The sequence below is a fragment of the Thalassophryne amazonica genome, chromosome 3 (genome assembly GCF_902500255.1).
Source record: "Thalassophryne amazonica chromosome 3, fThaAma1.1, whole genome shotgun sequence".
In the NCBI taxonomy this organism is placed as follows: domain Eukaryota; kingdom Metazoa; phylum Chordata; class Actinopteri; order Batrachoidiformes; family Batrachoididae; genus Thalassophryne; species Thalassophryne amazonica.
In genome coordinates this window covers 110,232,060-110,258,451 of record NC_047105.1, presented here as the reverse complement: position 1 = coordinate 110,258,451, position 26,392 = coordinate 110,232,060, and the positions used below count along the sequence as shown (strand labels likewise).

The following is a 26,392-nucleotide window of genomic DNA, read 5'->3' as shown; positions in this document are numbered from 1 at the left end:
AGTTAAAGTTAAAGGAATACTCGGCTCAATAGAGCTCTGACTCTTTGTCAGCCTGGCTACAGTGCTGAAAAGAAACCTGGGGTTGTTCTTATTTTCTTCAATTAGTGATGAGTAGTAAGATGTCCTAGCTTTACGGAGGGCTTTTTTTATAGAGCAACAGACTCTTTTTCCAGGCTAAGTGAAGATCTTCTAAATTAGTGAGATGCCATTTCCTCTCCAACTTACGGGTTATCTGCTTTAAGCTGCGAGTTTGTGAGTTATACCATGGAGTCAGGCACTTCTGATTTAAAGCTCTCTTTTTCAGAGGAGCTACAGCATCCAAAGTTGTCTTCAATGAGGATGTAAAACTATTGACGAGATACTCTATCTCAGTTACAGAGTTTAGGTAGCTACTCTGCCCTGTGTTGGTATATGGCATTAGAGAACATAAAGAAGGAATCATATCCTTAAACCTAGTTACAGTGCTTTCTGAAAGACTTCTAGTGTAATGAAACTTATTCCCCACTGCTGGGTAGTCCATCAGAGTAAATGTAAATGTTATTAAGAAATGATCAGACAGAAGGGAGTTTTCAGGGAATACTGTTAAGTCTTCAATTTCCATACCATAAGTCAGAACAAGATCTAAGATTTGATTAAAGTGGTGGGTGGACTCATTTACATTTTGAGCAAAGCCAATAGAGTCTAATAATAGATTAAATGCAGTGTAGAGGCTGTCATTCTCAGCATCAGTGTGGATGTTAAAATCGCCCACTATAATTATCTTATCTGAGCTAAGCACTAAGTCAGACAAAAGGTCTGAGAATTCACAGAGAAACTCACAGTAACGACCAGGTGGACGATAGATAATAACAAATAAAACTGGTTTTTGGGACTTCCAATTTGGATAGACAAGACTAAGAGTCAAGCTTTCAAATGAATTAAAGCTCTGTCTGGGTTTTTGTTTAATTAATAAGCTGGAATGGAAGATTGCTGCTAATCCTCCGCTTCGGCCCATGCTACGAGCATTCTGGCAATTAGTGTGACTCGGGGGTGTTGACTCATTTAAACTAACATATTCATCCTGCTGTAACCAGGTTTCTGTAAGGCAGAATAAATTAATATGTTGATCAATTATTATATCATTTACTAACAGGGACTTAGAAGAGAGAGACCTAATGTTTAATAGACCACATTTAACTGTTTTAGTCTGTGGTGCAGTTGAAGGTGCTATATTATTTTTTCTTTTTGAATTTTTATGCTTAAATAGATTTTTGCTGGTTATTGGTGGTCTGGGAGCAGGCACCGTCTCTACGGGGATGGGGTATTGGGGGGATGGCAGGGGGAGAGAAGCTGCAGAGAGGTGTGTAAGACTACAACTCTGCTTCCTGGTCCCAACCCTGGATAGTCACGGTTTGGAGGATTTAAGAAAATTGGTCAGATTTCTAGAAATGAGAGCTGCTCCATCCAAAGAGGGATGGATGCCGTCTCTCCTAACAAGACCAGGTTTTCCCCAGAAGCTTTGACAATTATCTATGAAGCCCACCTCATTTTTGGAGGTATTTAAAGATAATTTAAATACAAACATTCAAGAAGTTGCATAAAAACCACTTTTTCAAGAAATGTTTTGTGAGCAAATGATGTATGTCTGTAGTTTACTAGCACTCACTGAGGAAAACTAGGTTTCTTAAGATGTTGTACTGTACCTGCAAGATCAATTCCAGTGGTGAGCGATATGTTCAAAACAATCAGAATAAAGGATCCCAGTGATTATCACAATGGTAACAAATATGGCCAGGTGCCAAATTTGCACCCATCACTGTCTTGGATACGTTTTTAAGCGAAATCAAACTGTAACTGAGCAACATTTGGCTGTTTAGTTGTATGTTGCCTGACTCCTCATAAATCCTTTGGTCAGTTTGTTCCAAACTATGTCCATGAAAGTCAATCCCAAACCTGCTCTTTAAGGCTTTGTTTTGGCAAAATTCAAAGTTATTGGGTCATAGTTTAAAAAGGCAAGGTCCAATTTGCAAAAATTATTGGGATCAGGGTCAATTTCAAGATCACTGGAGTCATATACCAGAATTTTGATTTTCACTTCAATTTGCAACAAAAGTGGCAGAAATAGTATGTAGGTGTGTTTCAGAATTACCCAAGCAATGTCCAATGTGGTGGGTGTATAGTAGGTGAATAAAATGTTCTATGCATCTTTCAATGATGGAACAGGTCTAGAAATAAAATCATGCCTCCCAGTGTCATTAAGTTAATGTAAAAAAACAAAAAGAAAAAAAAATAGAACACTGTTTTAGCAACTCCAATTGCCAGTGTGGTATATTATTTGCCCAGGCAAGAATGACAACACCCACTACAATCTGGATGATAGCCTATAATCAGAGGAGGTTGCAGGATCACATCTGTGACACTTGCTCTGGAAAGACTCAGGCCATGAAGTCACTTTGACCACAGACCTTTCACAACGGCATCTCCGATGGGGGCTCCATTGAACAAATCCCCCCAAAACGCTTGATCTTATTCCTGGTGAAGGACTGCAAACTTTGGCAGAGCTTTATTATGTTCTTTTTAGACTAATTGCATTGGTCATCAGCTTTTAAGGCGAAGGGTGATGGAGTCCTCTCTTAATAGCAGATGATGACGCATTGCTGCCTAACACCTTCAACTCCATCAACTGATCTTGGAGCTCTGCTGGACATTTTGTACTAATGTTTATCCATCCCTGAATGGGAAATTTGGTTTCTTGCCTAAATCATGTAAAGTTGGTATAGTCACAAAATTCGAATATTTTTGTACAATATATTGTAGAATTACTCATGGTACCTTTTGGAGGTGGTTCCTAAGGCTAGTATCTCACTGACATGTGACTGGTGGAGAGGAGGCAGAGACACAAAATCACGAGATAACAGGCAAAAAGGCAATAACTTTTTCATGTGGAATCTCACTGAATTGGTCCTTGCAACACATGCGTGCATGATGGCCGCCTGTCCTCTGAAGGCCGTCCAGGGTGACGATGAAAATACAGCAATACAGCCACAAATCTGAAGCAATACGCCCACATCCCGTGTGAGAGCCACTAACATGAAGTGCAACATGCACGCGCAAGTCAAGCAGCACTGGTAACAACAAATATTTTGAATTAGAAAGAACAGTTTTTAGCCAGGGTGTATATATTTATGTCCTCAACTGTACCTTGAACATCTGTGTCTTACATGTAGCGACACTTCGTCAAACCCAGGATACAAACTTAGCACGTGGCCCTCTGTTTCAAAAGGTATGGGCTCTCCATAGGGGTGGTAGGAGAACTCTTTCTTCCAAAGTCCTAATGCTCCATCCATGTCAAAAGAGAGTTCTCCTTCCTCAGTCTCATCCCTCGGGAACACAGGTGTGAAACATTCCATTCTTGTAGGCAAGAACCTGCCGACGCATTCCTATAACAGCACATTGCATTTATACCTCTGTGCCTATAGTAATGTTGTGTGTTCACAACTGGAAATGTAAAAAAAATGAAGATTGCTTAAATAAAAGTATATCTTCAATAAGATGAGCACTGTACTCTTGTCACTGGCTTCAGGTGGCTCTCGTTGGGTTTAAAGCGGATGATGGTGCGATAAACAGAATCCAAGTTCTCCCCTTCGATCACAATCTTTGAACCCCTGCAGTTAATCAACAGATTACTGAGACACTTAGTAAAAGAATAAGTAATTTACTCTCATAATAACCACTCGGAACTGCAGGATTTTTTTAACCTGGGCTCTATTTTTTGTTGGGAAAGTGAATGCACGGACCCACGTTAGGGGGCGTAAATGAGCGGTCAATAGGAATTCCAATAAATAACAATTTATTATGCAAATGTGCAAACAGAAGACAAATACGCTGAGTCCAATTAATAACAAAATGGTGACACGTGGGCAGGCCTGAGGGTAGGAGACGCCTATCCAGAGAAGAGCCGGAACCCACGAAGTTCCACCGCCAGCCGGAGGCCTGCAATACACCAGAGCCGCCAAGTCCTGGTCCCCCAGGTGGCCACCACTCGAGGCTGTCAGACCGGTACTGCTGGCAGGAGCAAAAACAGGTTAAGGTGGGTGTGTGTACACCCAGCAAACAGTCAACAACTCACAGTTATCCTCTTGGAGGAATAAATCCAGATACTCCCAGAGTGCAGAGGAAAAACTGGTGGACAGCAGTGTCAAATGTTATACTCAGTAAGTGAGGAGTGGAAACGCCAACTCCTCCAACTTACACAAACTCGGCTACAAGCTGCAACTATAAATCACAACTGCGAGACTTCAGAAAACAATGAATGTGCGTACGGCACAAAGCGGCTGAGTAGGTTTACCTGTGTGGTAAGCTGATAACTCGGCAGCGTTATGGTGTCTCTCCCAGGCTTTTATGGATGAGGTGATGACTGATGACAGACAGCTGACAGCCTAACGGTGCGCACCTGGTGGTGCCAACAGGCCAAAGCGCCCTCTACTGGCAAAAAGGTGCCCACAAGGCAGGCGCCATCTGGTGGTGGGCCAGCAGTACCTCCTCTTCGGCGGCCCACACAACAGGACCCCCCCCCCCAATCACCCCGACCCAACCCGGCTTGTCGGGGTGCTCCATGTAGAAATCCGCCAGGAGGGCGGGATCCAAAATGAAGCTCCTCTTCACCCAGGAGCGCTCTTCTGGGCCATACCCCTCCCAGTCTACCAGATACTGGTACTCCCGACCCCTCCGACGTACGTCTAGGAGTTTCTTGACTGTCCAAGCCGGTTCTCCGTCAATGATGCGGGCAAGAGGCAGCTCCGGTCCGGGGGTGCAGAGGCCCGATGTGTGGTGTGGCTTGATCCGGGACACATGAAATACTGGATGAATCCATAGTGAAGCAGGGAGTTGTAGTTTCACGGCAACGGGGCTGTATTTTGGATGGTCCAATGTAACGGTCGGTCAGTTTTGGAGAGTCTGTTTGCAGAGGGATGTTCTTGGTGGACAGCCAAACCTCCTGCCCGGGCTGTAAGCTGGGGCTGGGGCTCGTCGGTGGTCTGCATGGTCTTTAGCCCGCATCCAGGCCTTCAGGAGAGCAGAGCGGGCTTTCTTCCACACCCGACGGCATCTCCTGAGGTGGACATGGACCGAGGGCACCTCGACCTCCCCCTCGACAGCCGGAAACAATGGGGGCTGGTACCCCAAACAGACCTCGAACGGGGCGAGGCCAGTAGATGATGAGATTTGACTGTTGTGAGCATACTCGATCCAGGCCAAATGTTGACTCCAAGCCGTCGGGTGCGCAGAGGTGACACACCATAAAGCTTGTTCCAAATCCTGGTTGGCCTGCTCTGCCTGACTGTTCATTTGTGGGTGGTACCCGGATGACAGGCTCACCATGGCCCCCAGCTCCTTACAGAAGCTCCTCCAGACCTGCGAGGAGAACTGAGGACTACGGTCTGACACTATGTCCGTTGGGATACCATGCAGACGCACGACGTGGTAGACCAGGAGGTCTGCAGTCTCCTGGGCAGTCGGGAGCTTCGGGAGGGCCAAGAAGTGGACCGCCTTGGAGAACCGGTCCACTATCGTCATGATGACTGTCTTACCCTGGGATGCAGGGAGACCCGTGACGAAGTCCAAACCGATGCGGGACCAGGGGCGACGAGGCACAGGCAACGGCTGAAGGAGCCCCTTCTCTGGCTGGTGGGAAGCCTTGCACCTGGCGCAGGTGGTGCATGCCCGGATGTAGTCCCTGGTGTCAGCTTCGACTGACGGCCACCAGAACCGCTGCCAGACCACTGCCACGGTCCTTCGCACCCCCGGATGGCAGGAGAGCTTGGAACCATGACAGAAGTCCAAGCGTCTGGTGGCACGTACAGTCTGTTGGGTGGTCCACCTCCGGGATCCGGGTGTCGTGTCAGGGCCTCCCTAACAACTCCCTCCATGTCCCACATGAGGGTTGCGCCAATAGTGGATTCCGGTATGATGCTGTCCGGTCGGTCCAACAGCCTTGCTTTAACTTCCTCTTCATGCACCTGGGACAAGGCGTCAGACCGGACGTTCTTGGTCCTGGGGCAGTAGGTGATCTTGAAGTTAAAGCGTCCAAAAAACAGTGACCACCGGGCTTGCCTGGGGTTCAGATGCTTAGCGGTCTGGATATATTCCAGGTGGTCAGTGAGAACCACAAATGGGACCACAGCTCCCTCCAACAGATGTCTCCACTCCTCAAGGGCCTATTTCACAGCCAGGAGTTCCCGATTGCCAACATCATAGTTCCATTCGGCCGGGGTTATCCTGCGGGAGAAGTAAGCACAAGGGTGGAGAACACTATCGGACTCCCTGCTCTGGGACAGCACGGCTCCTATCCCTGAGTCAGAGGCATCCACTTCAACAATGAACTGGCGGCTAGGATCGGGCTGCACCAGGCTTCGCACCGATCCGACCAGGTGAAGGGGACTTTGGTGGAGGTCAGGGCTGTAAGGGGGCTAACTACCTGTGTACCTCCTATAAAAATTGGCGAACCCTAGGAACTGTTGCAGCTTCCTACGATTTACCAGTTGGGGCCAATCTCTCACCGCAGCTACGTTAGCCGGATCGGGTGCGACGGAGTTGGAGGAGATAATAAACCCCAGGAAGGACAAACAAGTGCGATGGAACTCACACTTCTCGGCCTTCACAAACAGCCGGTTCTCCAATAACCACTGAAGGACCTGACAGACATGCTTAACATGAGTCTCAACGTCCTGGGAGAAGATGAGAATATCATCCAGTTATACGAAGACGAACCGGTGCAGGAAATCCCACAGCACGTCATTAACCAATGCCTGGAATGTAGCAGGGGCGTTAGTGAGGCCGAACGGCATGACCAGGTACTCAAAGTGCCCTAAGGGGGTGTTAAATGCCGTCTTCCACTCGTCTCCCTTCCTTATCCGAACTAGGTGGTAAGCATTCCTAAGATCCAACTTCGTGAATATTTTGGCTCTATGCAGGGGCGTGAACACTGAAACTAAGAGCGGTAATGGGTATTGGTTGCGAACCGTAATCTCATTCAGCCCTCTATAGTCAATGCATGGACGGAGACCACCGTCCTTCTTGCCCACAAAAAAGAAACCTGCACCTAACGGGGATGAAGAATTCCGGATTAGCCTGGCAGCTAAAGAATCCCGGATGTAGGTCTCCATTGATTTGCGTTCAGGACGTGAGAGGTTGTACAGTCTGCTGGACGGATACTCAGCGCCTGGAACCAAATCAATGGCACAATCATACGGTCGGTGTGGGGGCAGGGTGAGTGCCAGATCTTTGCTGAAGATGTCAGCAAGGTCATGATACTCAGCCGGCACCTCCGTGAGATTGGGGGGGACTCTGACCTCCTCTTTAACTTCATCGCCAGGTGGCACCGAGGATCTCAAACACTCCCGGTGGCAGGTTTCGCTCCATTGAGCCACAACCCCAGATGGCCAATCAATCCGGGGATTGTGTTTTATCATCCATGGATAACCCAAAATAACTCTGGAGGTAGAAGGTGTTACATAAAACACAATCTCCTCCCTGTGATTACCAGACCAAGGTCTGGCAATCTCTCTTCGGCGGCCCACACAACAATTTTTAGGTTGTCTGGCTTACAAAAGTAATAAGCCATTCATCAACAAGTGACTTTTAATGAGTCAGTGGAGACCAACATCACCCAGTAAGGTAAGACGTTAACTGTATAATTAGTCATCTTAAATACTTTCTTTAGTGGGGGAACCTAGTACATATGATTACTTCCCTAGGGATCCTCTTCATGCTACTAGAAACATCCAAAGACATTTTCACCTGTTCAGTGATATCAAAAAGCAGTTAACTGTGAGTATTTCTAGCTTGCCCTATAGTTACATTGGCTGAGTCTCATTTTAGGGTCCGTTCTGCTCTACGAATAGCTGGCCTTCCAAGACCACAGAGTCGAAACCAACAGTTCTGAAATGAGATGAAGGGGACCTAACCCACAGAGCATTTTGCAGTTGTGTCATTAGCTTGTCCTGGCTCTACCCCCTGTCACCTAACAACCTTGACAGTTGCACTCAACAAGTTAACGTAGTGGTTGTAGCCTGTAGTTGGGTAGTGTTTTTCAATACTTATGTATACTTTATTTAAAAATATTATTTATTTATAATTGCATATATGGAGCCCAAAATTGTCCTCGTGTTTGTTTTAAATTTAACAATCATTTTGTCTTGAAAATAAATAAATAAATAAAATCACGCAATGACTATTAGGATTGTTTGGGCCACAAAGAATACATTTATTTTAGCCTTAGTCTCAGTGGAAAAACACTGCATTCATCAGCTGCATTCCAAGGAGCCTTCAAAAATGGAACAGCCTAGTCACGCCACTATGACACATGCAGTCGATGATTGCAGCCTTTGACATATGCAGCTCATGAATTGGGACACAGCCATAGTGTAGCTGTTTCACCTGTGTTGGGTTTTGTGTTCTAAAACTATTAAGATCACTTTCGTCCTGAGTGAAATTATGAACATGACCAATATCTAAAAATACGTAGAGCCCAGGTTGAAAAATTTCCGAGTTGCCCTTTAAGCCAGCTGCACACATTATTTGGAGACTGGAGAGTGTGTCATGCATGCATGTAGTGTAGGCCTGTGTCATTATGTGTAAATGTGCAGCATGCACTGTATGTGTGACTGCATATGAGAAAAGCGTATGACAAAACATGACAGTGATCACATGGCAAGAGTTTCGAACATGCTCAAAGTCCAGCGACACAACCTCATATCACATTTACAACATACTATGATACAATGTGTGCGGCTAGCTTTAGGACACGTGTATTTGGGTTTTTATTCTCTTGACACCTGTCTCAATGGCCCACCTGTCAAAGCTACAGTCAGGCAGGACGGATGTAATCTTCGGGTTTTCTTTGTAGTAGAACACTTTTGTGGTGAGAACAGGTGACTTGTCGATGAAAACATTGAGAGGGACGTCCCTTACTTCTGAGATGGGCTGAGACAGACAGATGATGGAGGACATGTTTCCTTTAGGCTTTGTGACCCTGCAGAGACAAAGGTGCTCATAAATGAGTTATATTGTGACCTAATCTCACGGGTTTTTTCATGCTCCCGTCTCAAAATGAGTCACATTTTCATGATGCAGGTTTTTTTATTTTACTATTTCTAACCCTTCCCCTAACCATAACCCCCCCAGACCCCACTGCGTCATCCTGCATTTTGTGCTCCCATCAGGAAATGAATTTGTGCTCCCATCATGAAAAGCGCCACATAGATTAATATACTTTCCATGATGCCATCACAGAATGGCGTGTGATTGGGCTGGACAGGCTACATACTGTAGCTCTGCCAAACCACAAAATGTCCCATCTTATAATGTTGGTGCCTTCACTGTATGCAGATCCACTTAAAGAATTTTTGTTTAAATTTTATTCCAGGTTATGACGAACACATACATTATACAATTCATTGATGAACTGGCCTATCGCTCAGTGTTAAATAGGCTCTGCATTTTGTAAGGTGTATTATATAACAGCTGAGTGGATCCTTGTCATTTGATTGGTGCTTTGTATGTCACATGACATGGATTATTCATCTCATTTGTGTTGCATTGCATTTAAAGTGCAGTTTGGTTCCATTTAGGGTGCAAATTTGGTTCCATACCTTTGTAGAGAAGCTTGAATCTTCGACTGGACTGAGTTGCTTGACGCAAGGATGTTTTGCTTCAAATCGCAGAAGCTTCCTCAGCTAAAACTCTTGCTCTGGTAGTCTGGTAGTCATTAGGAGGGACAGCTGCCCTGCCATTAGACGGGTGAAACTAGAGCACAATAGGTGCTAATTAGAGCTATTGTTTAGTCACTAGCCTATAGCAGTCTGCCTGTCGGTAGGAGGGGTCTGGTTAGGTTTAAAACTCCAGCTTTTTTGGCTTCTGTTTATTCTTCTCTACAAGAGTCTAGACAGTAGTCAGACTACCAGAGCAAGAATTTTAGCTGAGGAAGCTTCTGCATTTTGAAGCGAAACGTCCTCGTGTCATGCAACCCAGTCCAGTCGAAGATTCAAGCTTCTCTACTATGGTAACCACCTGGACAACTGAGAGGCTTCACAGAAACCTCCGATACCTTTGGTACCATTGCACTCTGCACACACACACACACACACACACACACACACACACACACACACACTTGTGTGTGATTTACCCCGCTCCCTGCTGGAATGGCGTGTTAGTCCATAATGTAGTTAGCAACGCCCATTGCTCAATGTTGTTAGCTAATATCTGTAGCTTCTCCAAAAATATTTGTGCTATCAACATTCTGTTTTGGCAGCATCCATCCTTGATCCAGAATACATAAGCAAACCAAACGGCAAATGTCAGCTCTCCCCAGTGTGTCTGTGATCGAAGTTAAACACATGCAAGCACTCATGCACAGAGAGCTTTTTGTCTTTTCTGCATTCTACCACAGGCAGGTGCTTTGATTTTTTGATGTGCACAAACAGAGACGGAGTTGGAAGACATCAAATGCAATATACTTTTCAGCTATGTACCGGCAACATGACACTTAACTCACTCATGGTAATGGAAACAAGACACTTAACTAAAGTGACTAAACCAATAGAAATACATAAACCCAATAAGACTAACAACACTGTTAAACTAACATGAACAAAATAACAACATTTAAACCCCCCAAAGCTCAAACTCCCATGGTGCATTGTAGCACAATGCACATTGTTTACTGATTTGTTAAAATGGCTAATTTCTCCAAAAATATTATATCAACCTTCTTTTTTTGCAGCGTTCATCCTTGACCCAAAATACATAAGAATGCCAAATGGCAAATGTCAGCTCTCCCCAGTTTCTGCATGATCAAAGCCATACCCACACACGCATGCACACTGGCATGCACACACACAAAGATAATATAGATGTGTGTAGTAACAACAGCTGCAGGATAGTGTATATAAATGTAGAAAAAAACCTTTTTATAGGACAGCACACATCGTCGAGGGTAACCTTCCTTGTTGTCCCAGCATCTAAGTGAGTTCCAGTCACGGTGATAAGCGTGCCCCCAACACGTGGTCCATAGCTGGGCTGGATATCTGTGATGTTAGGAATCTGGAGGAACAGTTTGTGATTGCAATTTGGTGACATACAGCAGATGTACCATATGGCCAATCCAGACAATTCTTAACCAAGCTGACTCAAAAGCATTTACATTGTACTGTGTTTTTAGTGTATACTGGATACATATAGTGTTACAATGAGGAAGTAAGCTGATCAAACATGGCTGAAATTACCACAAATGTGAAGCCTGGAATTTCTGCCTTCCCATCGATAGAGTAACGTCCCTCCACTTTGCCCTCATGAACTTCTACTGTGATGGCGATTGGTTTGAAGAGGTCAGTGGCTCCAGAACGAATTTTACACACCAGACTAAAGTGACAAACCACACACATCACCGTATCAGTCCACAACACAAATACAAAGGATTTTTATACTTTGATTCATGCTACTGAGGAAAGAATCAGTCACCTTGTTAAACAATTTAAGTGATCATACGAGGTCTGTCCATAAAGTATCGTACCTTTTTATTTTTTTTAAACTATATGGATTTGATTCATATGTTTTCACGTCAGACAAGCTTGAACCCTTGTGCGCATGCGTGAGTTTTTCCACGCCTGTCGGTGACGTCATTCGCCTGTGAGCACGCCTTGTGGAAGGAGTGGTCCCACCTCGTCGTCGGATTTTCATTGTCTGGAAATGGCGGAATGATTTGGGGTTTTTTTCCATCAGAATTTTTTCAGAAGCTGTTAGAGACTGGCACCTGGAAACCATTTGAAAAATTTATCTGGCTTTCAGTGAAAATTTTACAGGCTTCACAGTGAATAAGGTCTGTTAGTACAGCTTTAAGGACCCCTTTAAGGACGCTCAGCGCGTCACGCTCCGAGCTGCGACGACGCGGCACAAGCCACCGGACCATTTCTAAACGGATGGCTCTGTGGATACGCGACCGTCGTGTGCTCTTTCTCTGGTTATCACAAGAGCTGGACATCAGCCATTTTCCGGCAGATTTCACTTTTAACAAGAGATTTTGTCATGGAAAGCCGCGCGGAGGCTTCGCGCGTCACGACCGATTCGCTTTGGAAGCGAGACAAAGGAACACCTCCCTTTCGGTATGTCAGAGGACAAGTTTGGACATGTCTATCTCGGCTTTCAATGCTTACCAGTCCAGTAAGTATCAGTGAAATTGTGGAGAGCTGGACATGTCCAAACTTGTCCTCTGACACGCCGAAACAGAGGTGTTCCTTTGTCTCGCTTCCAAAGCGAATCGGTTGTGACATGCGAAGCCTCCACGCGGCTTTCCATGACAAAATCTCTTGTTAAAAGTGAAATCTGCCAGAAAATGGCTGATGTCCAGCTCTTGTGATAACCAGAGAAACAGCACACGACGGTCTCGTATCCACAGAGCCATCCGTTTAGAAATGGTCTGGTGGCTTGTGCCGCGTCGTCGCAGCTCGGAGCGCGGCGCGCTTAGCGTCCTTAAAGGGGTCCTTAAAGCTGTACTAACAGACCTTATTCTCTGTGAAGCCCGTAAAATTTTCACCGAAAGCCAGATACATTTTTCGAATGGTTTCCAGGTGCCAGTCTCTAACAGCTTCTGAAAAAAGTCTGATGGAAAAAAAACCCAAATCATTCCGCCATTTCCAGACAATGAAAATCTGACGACGGGGCGGGACCACTCCTTCCACAAGGCGTGCTCACAGGTGAATGACATCACCGACAGGCGTGGAAAAACTCACGCATGCGCACAAGGGTTCAAGCTTGTCTGACGTGAAAACATATGAATCAAATCCATATAGTTAAAAAAAAAATAAAAAGGTACGATACTTTATGGACAGACCTCGTATGTGTATATTTAATCCTGAATGTATAGTTGTGATCAGACGTTTACATACAATCATCATAAGCTGAACGTCATGGTAATTTGGGGTATTTTGAGCTGTTATTTGGTCAAGGTGGAATGCCTTTGCTCAATACTTTGTTAATGCACCTTCGGCTGCAATTACAACTCTTCTGGAAGTTGATGCCACAAGCTTGGCGCACCTATCTTTGGGCAATTCTGCCCATTCCTCTTTGCAGCACCTCTCAAGCTCCATCACGGTGGATGGGGAGTGTCGGTGCACAGCCATTTTCAGATCTCTCCAGAGATAAACAATCGGATTCATGTATGGGTTTCACGCTAAATTCACAATAAAGAATTCAAGCTTTGTCTCATCAGACCAGAGAATTTTGTTTCTCATGGTCTGAGAGTCCTTCAGGTGTCTTTTGGCAAACTCCAGGTGGGCTTCCATGTGCCTTTCACCAAAGAGTGGCTTCCCTCTGGCCACTCTACCATACAGGCTTGATTGATGGATTGCTGTAGAGATGGTTGTCCTTCTGGAAGATTCTCGTCTCTCCACAGAGGAATGCTGGAGCTCTGATAGAATGACCATTAGGTTCTTGGTCACCTCCCTGACTAAGGCCCTTCAATGTTTATCGCTCAGTTTAGATGGGCGACCTGCTTTAGGAAGAGTCCTGGTGGATCTGAACTTGTTCCATTTATGGGTGATGGAGGCCACTGTGCTGATTGGGACCTTCAAAGCAGCAGAAATGTTTCTGTACCCTTCCCCAGATTTGTGCCTCGAGACAATCCTGTCTTAGAGGTCTACAGACAATTCCTCTGACTTCATGCTTGGTGTGTGCTCTGACATAGTGGATCAGTGGAAACAGGATGCACCTGAGCTGAATTTTGAGCTTCATGGCAAAAGCTGTGAATACTTATGTATATGTGATTTCTTAGTTTGTTTGTTTGTTTATAAATTTGCAAAAATCTCATAAAAATTTTTTCACATTGTCATTATTGGGTATTGCGTGTAGACTTTTGAGGAACAAATTTTATTTAATCCATTTTGGAATAAAGCTGGAACATTAAAAAATTGTGGAAAAAGTGAAGCCCTGTGAATACTTTCTGGATGCACTGTATGGAATGGAATGTGCACATTCACTTAAATGTTTTAATAAGTGGTGCTGTAGGTTCTACAATGTTTTATTAATAATAATTTAATATGACAAGGCCAAAGCCTATTAAGTCCTCATTAGCGAATATGATTGACTACAACTGGTAGTTTTTCTGCCAGCATAAAAAGGATGTGATTGACAGCACGTATTGGACTAGCCAATACTCAGAACAATGGGAAAGTCCAAGGAACTCAGTGAAGATCTAAGAAGGAGAATTGTAGATTTTGACAAGTTGGGAAGGTCTATTAGAGCCATTTCTAAACAACTGCAGATTCCAACAGATATGCAAGTACAAGTTAGTCGGATGTGTCACCACTTTGCTAAGGTCTAGAAGAAGACCCTAAACTGTGTATGTATATATTTGAGATATTTGAGTATGTATAACTTTGACCCTTTGTGGATTAGAGAAGATCCCATATAAATTCAAACGTGCACCCAATTCTTGTTTTGTTTTGTTTTGTTTTTTAAGTCAGTAATGATGTATGCTGCAAAATCATTCCACCCTGGTAAAAGAACAGTTCAAAGACATCACTAAGTGAATGAGTCCATCCTCTGCAGTCACTCAAATGCAATAAATGCCCTGAATGAAAAGAGCATATAATGAGGATAAACTGATTCAAATTTATTGAGCCTTGATGCACCAGATCAATCCAAAAAAAAAAAAAAACTTTGCTTTGCTTATGTAATACGCCATAAACATGTCCACCACCTGCTGGACTTATCTGGGCATGTTGTGCAGGGAATAATCTTACTGTATCATGACCAAAATTAGGAACAGGTGTAGCTAAAGTTACATGTAGTTTGAAATGATCTTGTTTGTCAATTTTTTTCATGTTCAAAGCCGACACCTGGTGGCCACCAAGTTAATGAAGAGACAAGAAGTGAGAGTGTATGTTCCCCATGTATCTATGATATGACCTGACTGTGTACCTGGTGCTAGAAAGAGTGCCCGCTGATACTCACTGTGTGTTGTTACTTTTCACAGGAAGCACAGTGCATGCTGTGTGTCCGAGTCGGACATGGTGAGTTCTGTAGTTGATAGCAGGTCTTAAGGGGGACTGGAACTCCCATCCGCATACTGTTAGCTCTGTTTGACCATCAGGGGGTGCAGTATGTGGGAAGAACTGCAGCACAACAGAATGCATACTGTACTGTGGTACCAATTTGAAGCAAAGCTTCATAAGAACTGTGGTCTCACAGGCTGACATTTTTTATTTTTGAGTAATAGAACAAAGCTCACGCCAGTGATTCTAGGCGGACACGAATCATTCCTCCAGAGACCACGACACTCGTTCTCCCAAGTACAAACCCCAGAGCACCAGCCACAGCCCATGAATTTTGGGGCCGTCAGACACACAGCACAAGTGAGAAAGTGTTGACAGCCAGGTCCTCTCTGGGGCACCTGAATCATCTGAAACCAAAACACAGTCACATCACATCAACAGGATATTCATACATTCTCAGTTATGCAAATACTTCCAGTCCTGCCCCACTTTATTTCTTAGATTTGCCACCCTGGTGTATTGTAAGGCCACTTTGAAATGAATGAATGAATAAATGAATGCCTTTAATGTCATTGTAAGCTTAGTGTACAACAAAATTTTAACTGCAACTCTATCAGGTGCAAATATAAAAAAGCACCAGCAGCACTGAAATAATGTGTTAAAAATGCATAGTATGAAGCTAAAAATAAATGAATATTGCACATAATAAAGTACACTCACCAGCCATTTTAGTAGGTGCACCTGTTTAATTGCTTGTTAACACGAACAGCTACAAGTAATCACCCAATCACATGGGAGTAACTCAATGCCTTTAAATCAAATCAAATCAAATCAATTTTATTTATATAGCGCCAAATCACAACAAACAGTTGCCCCAAGACGCTTTATATTGTAAGGCAAGGCCATACAGTAATTACGGAAAAACCACAACGGTCAAAACGACCCCCTGTGAGCAAGCACTTGGCAACAGTGGGAAGGAAAAACTCCCTTTTAACAGGAAGAAACCTCCAGCAGAACCAGACTCAGGGAGGGGCAGTCTTCTGCTGGGACTGGTTGGGGCTAAGGGAGAGAACCAGGAAAAAGACATGCTGAGGAGGGGAGCAGAGATCAATCACTAATGATTAAATGCAGAGTGGTGCATACAGAGCAAAAAGAGAAAGAAACACTCAGTGCATCATGGGAACCCCCCAGCAGTCTAAGTCTATAGCAGCATAACTAAGGGATGGTTCAGGGTCACCTGATCCAGCCCTAACTATAAGCTTTAGCAAAAAGGAAAGTTTTAAGCCTAATCTTAAAAGTAGAGAGGGTGTCTGTCTCCCTGATCTGAATTGGGAGCTGGTTCCACAGGAGAGGAGCCTGAAAGCTGAAGGCTCTGCCTCCCATTCTACTCTTACAAACCCTAGGAACTACAAGTAAGGCTGCAGTCTGAGAGCGAAGGGTGATATGGTACTAAGAGGTCCCTAAGATAAGATGGGACCTGATTATTCAAAACCTTATAAGTAAGAAGAAGAATTTTAAATTCTATTCTGGAATTAACAGGGAGCCAATGAAGAGAGACCAATATGGGTGAGATATGCTCTCCCCTTCTAGTCCCTGTCAGTACTCTAGCTGCAGCATATTGAATTAACTGAAGGCTTTTCACGGAACTTTTAGGACAACCTAATAATAATGAATTACAATAGTCCAGCCTAGAGGAAATAAATGCATGAATTAGTTTTTCAGCATCACTCTGAGACAAGACCTTTCTAATTTTAGAGATATTGCGCAAATGCATAAAAGCAGTCCTACATATTTGTTTAATATGCGCATTGAATGACATATCCTGATCAAAAATGACTCCAAGATTTCTCACAGTATTACTAGAGGTCAGGGTAATGCCATCCAGAGTAAGGATCTGGTTAGACACCATGTTTCTAAGATTTGTGGGGCCAAGTACAATAACTTCAGTTTTATCTGAGTTTAAAAGCAGGAAATTAGAGGTCATCCATGTCTTTATGTCTGTAAGACAATCCTGCAGTTTAGCTAATTGGTGTGTGTCCTCTGGCTTCATGGATAGATAAAGCTGGGTATCATCTGTGTAACAATGAAAATTTAAGCAATGCCGTCTAATAATACTGCCTAAGGGAAACGTATAAAGTGAATAAAATTGGTCCTAGCACAGAACCTTGTGGAACTCCATAATTAACCTTAGTCTGTGAAGAAGATTCCCCATTTACATGAACAAATTGTAATGTATTAGATAAATATGATTCAAACCACCGCAGCACAGTGCCTTTAATACCTATGGCATGCTCTAATCTCTGTAATAAAATTTTATGGTCAACAGTATCAAAAGCAGCACTGAGGTCTAACAGAACAAGCACAGAAATGAGTCCACTGTCTGAGGCCATAAGAAGATCATTTGTAACCTTCACTAATGCTGTTTCTGTACTATGATGAATTCTAAAACCTGACTGAAACTCTTCAAATAGACCATTCCTCTGCAGATGATCAGTTAGCTGTTTTACAACTACCCTTTCAAGAATTTTTGAGAGAAAAGGAAGGTTGGAGATTGGCCTATAATTAGCTAAGACAGCTGGGTCAAGTGATGGCTTTTTAAGTAATGGTTTAATTACTGCCACCTTAAAAGCCTGTGGTACATAGCCAACTAATAAAGATAGATTGATCATATTTAAGATCGAAGCATTAATTAATGGTAGGGCTTCCTTGAGCAGCCTGGTAGGAATGGGGTCTAATAGACATGTTGATGGTTTGGAGGAAGTAACTAATGAAAATAACTCAGACACAACAATCGGAGAGAAAGAGTCTAACCAAATACCAGCATCACTGAAAGCAGCCAAAGATAACGATACATCTTTGGGATGGTTATGAGTAATTTTTTCTCTAGTAGTTAAAATTTTATTAGCAAAGAAAGTCATGAAGTCAATACTAGTTGAATGAATGAATGAATGAATGAATGAATGAATGAATGAATGAATGAATTAAAACTGTTTACAAGATAGATCAGTAAAGACAACAACAAAAAAGTTCCTACTGTGTACCCAACATGTCCGAAAACGGGTAGGGTGAAGCATCAGCTTATTTATCCCTACCCCTTCTTCCCCACAACCAGTAATACCCTTTGCCACATATACACATAGATTCCTACACACCTAAACCGATATCAATATATATATATATCAACATACATACACATATATATATATACATATATACACACATATACACACACATACACATATATATACATACACACATATATATATACACACATATACAAACATATATACACAAACATAAATATACACCTACACATACCTACTTACATACAAAATACTATATATTTACAAGCCGAAGCAAAAAACAAAAACACCCTTACCCTCATTACCCTTCCTCCTCCCTATACCTAGAAAAAAACATATTTTTGTACCGCTGTTTGAACTGGTTCATGCTTGGACATTGCTTGAGCCCCACTCCCAATCTGTTCCACATCCTCACCCCACAGACAGAAATACAGAAACCTTTTAATGTTGTTCGTGCCCACTGATGCTTTAAATTAAATTTCCCCCTCAGACTGCAATCCCCTGATCTGTTAAAAAACATATTTTTAATATTTGCTGGAAGTAAATTGTTTATTGCTTTATACACGATTTGTACTGTTTGAAAATGAACCAAGTCTGTGAATTTTAAGAATTTGGATTGTAAAAATAGTGGATTTGTATGATCTCTATAGCCAGTATTATGAATAATTCTTATAGCTCTTTTCTGCATTACTGATAGTGATTGTGTTGTACCTTTATAAGTATTACCCCATACCTCTGCACAGTACTGTAAATATGGTAAAACCAGTGAGCAGTAAAGAATGCGGAGTGAGTTGTGGTCCAGAATATGTTTCGCTTTGTTTAGAACTGAAATGCTTCTTGACAGTTTACTTTGTATATGTTTTATATGAGTCTTCCAGTTTATCTTATCATCTATTATCACCCCCAGAAACTTATTTTCATGTACCCTTTCAATATCTACCCCCTCAACTTGTAACTGAACCTGTATGTCTGTATTACAATAGCCAAATAACATGTATTTTGTTTTACTTAAGTTTAATGATAATTTGTTTCTGTCAAACCATATTTTCAATTTTCCGATTTCTATACTGATCCTCCTCAGTAACTCCTGCAAATCCCCCCCTGAACAAAAAATGTTTGTGTCATCTGCAAATAATACTAATTTTAATATTTTGGAAACATTGACAATATCATTTATATAAATTAGAAACAGTTTTGGACCCAATACTGACCCCTGTGCGACGCCACAAGCATTGTCCAAGCATGATGATGTATATTCCCCCAACTTCACAAACTGTTTTCTGTTACTTAAGTAGCTTCTCACCCAGTGCAACACCAACCCCCTAATCCCATACTGTTCAAGTTTACTGATTAATGTGTCATGATTGATTGTATCAAAAGCCTTTTTAAGGTCTATAAATATTCCAACTGAATGTAATTTGTGGTCTATGGCGTTTATAATCTCCTCAACTGATTCTATTAATGCAAGTGATGTTGAACTATGTGCTCTGAATCCATATTGACTATCAGTAAGCAATTTATGTTTATTTATGAATTTGTCTAATCTATTATTGAATAACTTTTCTAATAATTTGGAAAATTGTGGAAGCAAAGAAACAGGTCTATAATTTGTGAAGTGGTGTCTATCCCCAGTCTTATACAGCGGCACAACGTTAGCTATTTTCATTTGATTGGGAAATTTACCAGTTTGAAATGATAAGTTACAGATGTATGTTAATGGTTCTACAATCCATTCAATGACCTGTTTTACCACCACCATATCAATTTCATTTAAATCGGTAGATGTTTTATATTTACAATTATTCACAATGTCTACAATTTCTTTTCCATCCACTGCTGTGAGGAACATTGAACAGGGATTTCTTTCTATGAGATTATTATCCCAATCCTCAGGTTGGGAATTGGGAACTTTTTCTGCCAAGCTTGGTCCAATATTTACAAAAAAATTATTAAAACCGTTGACTACCTCATCCTTATTTTCCTTCTTGACATTATTATCAATGAAATACTGAGGGTAACTCTGTTTTTATTACCATTTTTGATAATGCTATTTAATATATCCCATATTCCTTTAATATTGTTTTTGTTATTATATAATATGTTACTATAATATTCCTTCCTACATACCCGTATAATATTAGTTAATCTATTTTTGTATTTCTTATATATATTTTCTGCCTCTTTAGTCTTTAGTTTTATAAATTCTCTATACAGTGTATTTTTGTCATTACATGCATTTCGTAACCCTTTCGTCATCCATGGTCGAGCTTGGATTTTTTGTTTTCTGTAGTCTTGTATAATTGGACAATTTTTATCATATAATGATGTAAATATTTGTAAAAAAAGTTTCATATGCACTATCAACATCACTTTCACTGTATACCTTTTCCCAGTTTTGCTCCTGTAAATCCTTCTTTAGTGTGTTCATGTTTTCCTCTGTCCGCACTCGCCTGTATTTTATTTTTTCCTCTGGCTGATTCTGCCGATGGTTTCTATTATAAATGATGAAAAGTTATATAGTTATATATAGTTAAAGTTAAAGGAATACTCGGCTCAATAGAGCTCTGACTCTTTGTCAGCCTGGCTACAGTGCTGAAAAGAAACCTGGGGTTGTTCTTATTTTCTTCAATTAGTGATGAGTAGTAAGATGTCCTAGCTTTACGGAGGGCTTTTTTATAGAGCAACAGACTCTTTTTCCAGGCTAAGTGAAGATCTTCTAAATTAGTGAGATGCCATTTCCTCTCCAACTTACGGGTTATCTGCTTTAAGCTGCGAGTTTGTGAGTTATACCATGGAGTCAGGCACTTCTGATTTAAGGCTCTCTTTTTCAGAGGAGCTACAGCATCCAAAGTTGTCTTCAATGAGGATGTAAAACTATTGACGAGATACTCTATCTCAGTTACAGAGTTTAGGTAGCTACTCTGCCCTGTGTTGGTATATGGCGTTAGAGAACATAAAGAAGGAATCATATCCTTAAACCTAGTTACAGTGCTTTCTGAAAGACCTCTAGTGTAATGAAACTTATTCCCCACTGCTGGGTAGTCCATCAGAGTAAATGTAAATGTTATTAAGAAATGATGAGACAGAAGGGAGTTTTCAGGGAATACTGTTAAGTCTTCAATTTCCATACCATAAGTCAGAACAAGATATAGATATGATTAAAGTGGTGGGTGGACTCATTTACATTTTGAGCAAAGCCAGTTGAGTCTAATAATAGATTAAATGCAGTGTTGAGGCTGTCATTCTCAGCATCTGTGTGGATGTTAAAATCACCCACTATAATTATCTTATCTGAGCCAAGCACTAAGTCAGACAAAAGGTCTGAAAATTCACAGAGAAACTCACAGTAACGACAAGGTGGACGATAGATAATAACAAATAAAACTGGTTTTTGGGACTTCCAATTTGGATGGACAAGACTAAGAGTCAAGCTTTCACATGAATTAAAGCGCTGTCTGGGTTTTTGATTAATTAATAAGCTGGAATGGAAGATTGTTGCTAATCCTCCGCCTCGGCCCGTGCTACGAGCGTTCTGGCAGTTAGTGTGACTCGGGGGTGTTGACTCATTTAAACTAACATATTCATCCTGCTGTAACCAGGTTTCTGTAAGGCAGAATAAATCAATATGTTTATCAATTATTATATCGTTTAGTAACAGGGACTTAGAAGAGAGAGATCTAATGTTTAATAGACCACATTTAACTGTTTTAGTCTGTGGTGCAGTTGAAGGTGCTATATTATTTTTTCTTTTTGAATTTTTATGCTTAAATAGATTTTTACTGGTTATTGGTGGTCTGGGAGCAGGCACCGTCTCTACGGGGATGGGGTAATGAGGGGATGGCAGGGAGAGAGAAGCTGCAGAGAGGTGTGTAAGACTACAACTCTGCTTCCTGGTCCCAACCCTGGATAGTCACGGTTTGGAGGATTTAAGAAAATTGGCCAGATTTCTAGAAATGAGAGCTGCTCCATCCAAAGTGGGATGGATGCCGTGTCTCCTAACAAGACCAGGTTTTCCCCAGAAGCTTTGCCAATTATCTATGAAGCCCACCTCATTTTTTAGGCATCTAGACGTGGTAAAGACAACTTGCTGAAGTTCAAACCGAGCATCAGAATGGGGAAGAAAGGGGGTTTAAGTGACTTTGAATGTGGCATGCTTGTTGGTGCCAGACGGGCTGGTCTGAGTATTTCAGAAACTGCTGATGTACGGGATTTTCATGTACAATCATCTCCAAGCTTTACAGAGAATGGTCCCAAAAAGAGAAGATATCCAGTGAGCAGCTGTTGGTTGTGTGGATGAAAATGCCTTGTTGATGTCAGAGGTCAGAGGAGAATGTGCAGATTGGTTGATTGGGTGACTGCGTGATGTTATCATGTCAATATGGACCACCATCTCCAAGGAATGTTTCCAACACCTTGTTGAATCTATGCCATGAAGAATTAAGGCAGTTGTAAAGACACAAGGGGGTCCAATGCGGTACTAGCAAGGTGTACCTCATAGAGTGTAGAGTCATGACAGCAGCATGAATGAATATACTGTATCTTAGGCTTTTGGGGCAAAAAAAAGTGTCTCTAAATCTTGAATTTCATGTTTTTGTTGACCTGTAGTGCCTACCAGAGAGCAACAGAAAGATAGTAGCCGGGGTGTGTGGAGTCTCTGGTAAAGTTAATGGCTCTGCTGATATGGCGGGAAATGGCAGTGTCCTCCTGATATGGCAGCCCATGAGTTTTTGGGGGTTTTTTTCTGCTGTTTTAATTACCCTTTGTGGAGCTTTCTTGTCTGCAGCATAGCAATCTGTGTACCACACAGAGATACAGTACATCAGCAGACTCCGGATAGTCGCCCAGAAGAAGGGCACCATGAGCTTCTTCTCCATGTTGTTCCTCCTGAGCAGTCTCAGGAAGTGGAATCTCTGTTGTGCTCTCTTATGATGTTGGCTGACCAGCAGACCATTAATGCAAAGTGGGGCCGGGTCTGTGTGGTGTTTCCTTCTGACGTCCAGTGTAATCTTTTCGGTTTTTGATATGTTTATTGTCAAGTTGTTCACTGCTGTTCAATGCCCGTCTCTTGATCTTGTCACTGATGCTGACAATGACTGTTGTATCATCAGCAAATTTGATTATAGTGTTGGATGAGTGGGCTGGTGTTCAGTGGTAGATGTATAGGGGAGTTTCGACGTTCAGTGTGTTGGAGAAGGAGATGTGGGTGCCAACTTTGTCACTGCATGTACAATTTGTGAGAAACTCCTTGACCCAGATGCACAAGGAGGAGGAGAAGCCCACGTCAAGCAGTTCATCAATTAAAATGTCCAGAATTAATGTGTGTTAAATGTAATGTTAAATGTAATTGTGTTAAATGTTGAGCTAAAGTCAACAAAGAGTGTCCTCATGTAGCTGTCTTGATGCTCTAAGTGACTCAGCCCAGTGTGACTTGCAGTAACTGTAGCATCCTCAGTGGACCTGTTTCCTCCGTAATCAAACTGATGCAGCTCAAAGGAGGGAGGTAGGCTGGTTCTGATAATGGCACAGAACCAGTTGCTTGAAGCACTTCAAAATCTCTGTTGTGTACTGTACCACCAGTTTTCCTAGGTCCCCAGAAATTGGTTTTATAGGAACAGGGATGGTGGTAGCTGACTTTAGGCAGGATGGTATGATGGCTTTTGATTGGGAGATGCTGAAGACCTTGCTGAAGACCCCAACAAGCTGGTCAGCACCTGCTTGTAGCACTTTGCTTGTACTCCATCAGGTCCAGAAGCCTTTTTTGGGTACACTGACATCAGCACACACTTCACATTCTGTTCGTGCCTTGTAATTATGGGGGTGATAAAGGCAAGTGGGGGCGGTGACAGTGTAGCAGGCACATTCCTTTTGAACCAGGCAAAGAAGCAGTAATGGTTTGAGTTGTGCATATGAGCTTTGAAGATCTCTGATCTGTACTGTTTTTACTTAAATTTGTGGAAAATTCCTGTACTGAAAATAATAGAATTAAAAATTGGGTTTGGCTAGGCTAAATGAAAGCCATCTATAATTCAGAGGTGACTGGTGTTAATTTAGGACCCCAAAAATAATTTTACCTTGATTTTGATGATGGTATACTGCCAGCCAAAGGTTTGGACACACATTCCCATTCAAGGATAGGAAAGTATGTATGGTACTGTAGATTACTGTAAAATAAATAGCTGCAAAAGGCATTGACTGACACTTTAATTTTCATTAATAAGGCCATGTCAGGGATCATGTTATGGACAAAAAAAAAAAAAAAAAACTCAGCTTCTGCTATTTTGACATGAGATGATGTAACACGTAGGATAAAGGTTAAGTGTATTTTTGTGTCATGGAGCCAAGTTAATATATGTGTTTTGAAGGACTGACTAAAGCAGAAAATGAATTATTACAAAGCTCCTTTTGTCTACCAGGGTAGTATTACAAGCATTAGATATCATGTTCCAGAAAGATTGTACTGAGCCAAATACGGCCAAATTTATTTTCATGACCCCAAAAATCTGGACATGACTACGAGGGCTGTCAATAAAGTATAGGTCCTTTTTATTTTTTTCAAAAACTATATGGATTTCATTCATATGTTTTTACGTCAGACATGCTTGAACCCTCGTGCGCATGCGTGAGTTTTTCCACGCCTGTCGGTGACGTCATTCGCCTGTGAGCACTCCTTGTGGGAGGAGTCGTCCAGCCCCTCATCGGAATTCCTTTGTCTGAGAAGTTGCTGAGAGACTGGCGCTTTGTTTGATCAAAATTTTTTCTAAACCTGTGAGACACATCGAAGTGGACACAGTTCGAAAAATTAAGCTGGTTTTCGGTGAAAATTTTAACGGCTGATGAGAGATTTTGAGGTGATACTGTCGCTTTAAGGACTTCCCACGGTGCGAGACGTCGCGCAGCGCTCTCAGGCGCCATCGTCAGCCTGTTTCAAGCTGAAAACCTCCACATTTCAGGCTCTATTGATCCAGGACGTCGTGAGAGAACAGAGAAGTTTCAGAAGAAGTCGGTTTCAGCATTTTATCCGGATATTCCACTGTTAAAGGAGATTTTTTTAATGAAAGACGTGTGGACGGGTACGCGCGTCGGGACGCAGCCGGCGCGGTGCAGTGGCACAGGAAAAACACCTCTATGTTGATAACCATTTGTAAAATCCAGGCGGCTTTTGATGGCTTTCAGTGGAGTGAGTATATGAGAAATTGTTTAACAGCTGGACATGTTCCAACTCATCCTTAAGGCTTCCAACGGAGGTGTTTTTCCTGTGGCGGAGCGTCGCGGCGGCTGCGAGCCGACGCTGCAATCCGCCCGCACGTCTTTCATTAAAAAAATCTCCTTTAACAGTGGAATATCCAGATAAAATGCTGAAACCAACTTCTTCTGAAACTTCTCTGTTCTCTCACGACATCCTGGATCAATAGAGCCTGAAATGTGGAGGTTTTCAGCTTGAAACAGGCTGATGACGGCGCCTGGGAGTGCTGCACGATGTCTCGCTCCGTGGGAAGTGTTATGTGTCGGACGCAGCCCAGAGAACCGACCAGCGTTTGAAGGACCCAGTATAAAATAAGCAGAGCACGGTACAAAGGATAACAGAGTTTAATAAACATAACAGTGCTGTGAAAAAATATAAAAGTGCGCGGTCTGGCGTGGTGGTTTTGCGGTGCGCTCCCAGCAGCACCAATGGTCCGGAGCCAGAACCAACCCGGACCCAAGGACCCCACCGACACCCCCCAGGTGGCCGCGACAAACCGAGTCTGTGAAAGAAGGAATCATTATGTGAGTCCACACTCAACACACAGAGAGAACACTCAAAGGTGCACAAACAGCAAACACTTCCTGGCTTAATTACTAATCAGCTTCCCACCCTGCAGGCATGGAACACCCAGTTCACAAAACTCCACTGCAGAGGAAGCTGATTACACGACCAACATACAGCTCAATATAATAAGGTGTGAGGGACACCACATTTACTGACTGTATAAATGTTAGTCACAAAATCTAACGTACCTCAGGAAGTGTGCTGACGAGCATGAGACCTCACCCCCTCCTCTTTCACAGACCATGCATCAAACCTGGACGTTCTCTGCATCCACTGATGATGAGATGGCTCCGAGACGACGATCTCACCCGTCTGGTCACAAGGTCGAGTCTCTGGCAAATACACACTGTGTACTCCAGTCTTAAATGCCACCATGTTCCAATCCATGTAGATGCACCACAGCTGTGAGTCCTGACGAGCCGCAGGTGATCAGCCTCAGGTGATCAGGGTGAGGTCCTGATAAACTCAGC

The 26,392-nt window shown here is 42.6% G+C and overlaps 1 protein-coding gene across 1 annotated transcript in view; it reads right to left on the bottom strand.

The window, feature by feature from the left end:
* Positions 1-26,392, bottom strand: part of mst1rb (macrophage stimulating 1 receptor b) — a 203,679-nt gene that overhangs the window by 36,804 nt on the left and 140,483 nt on the right. Inside the window, exons 5-11 of the mRNA XM_034167302.1 lie at positions 15,266-15,436; positions 14,989-15,149; positions 11,265-11,400; positions 10,946-11,082; positions 8,831-9,010; positions 3,545-3,644; positions 3,201-3,419 (exon numbers count right to left, since the gene is read on the bottom strand). Coding sequence (XP_034023193.1) covers positions 3,201-3,419; positions 3,545-3,644; positions 8,831-9,010; positions 10,946-11,082; positions 11,265-11,400; positions 14,989-15,149; positions 15,266-15,436 — 1,104 coding nt within the window. The remainder of the gene's footprint in view (positions 1-3,200; positions 3,420-3,544; positions 3,645-8,830; positions 9,011-10,945; positions 11,083-11,264; positions 11,401-14,988; positions 15,150-15,265; positions 15,437-26,392) is intronic.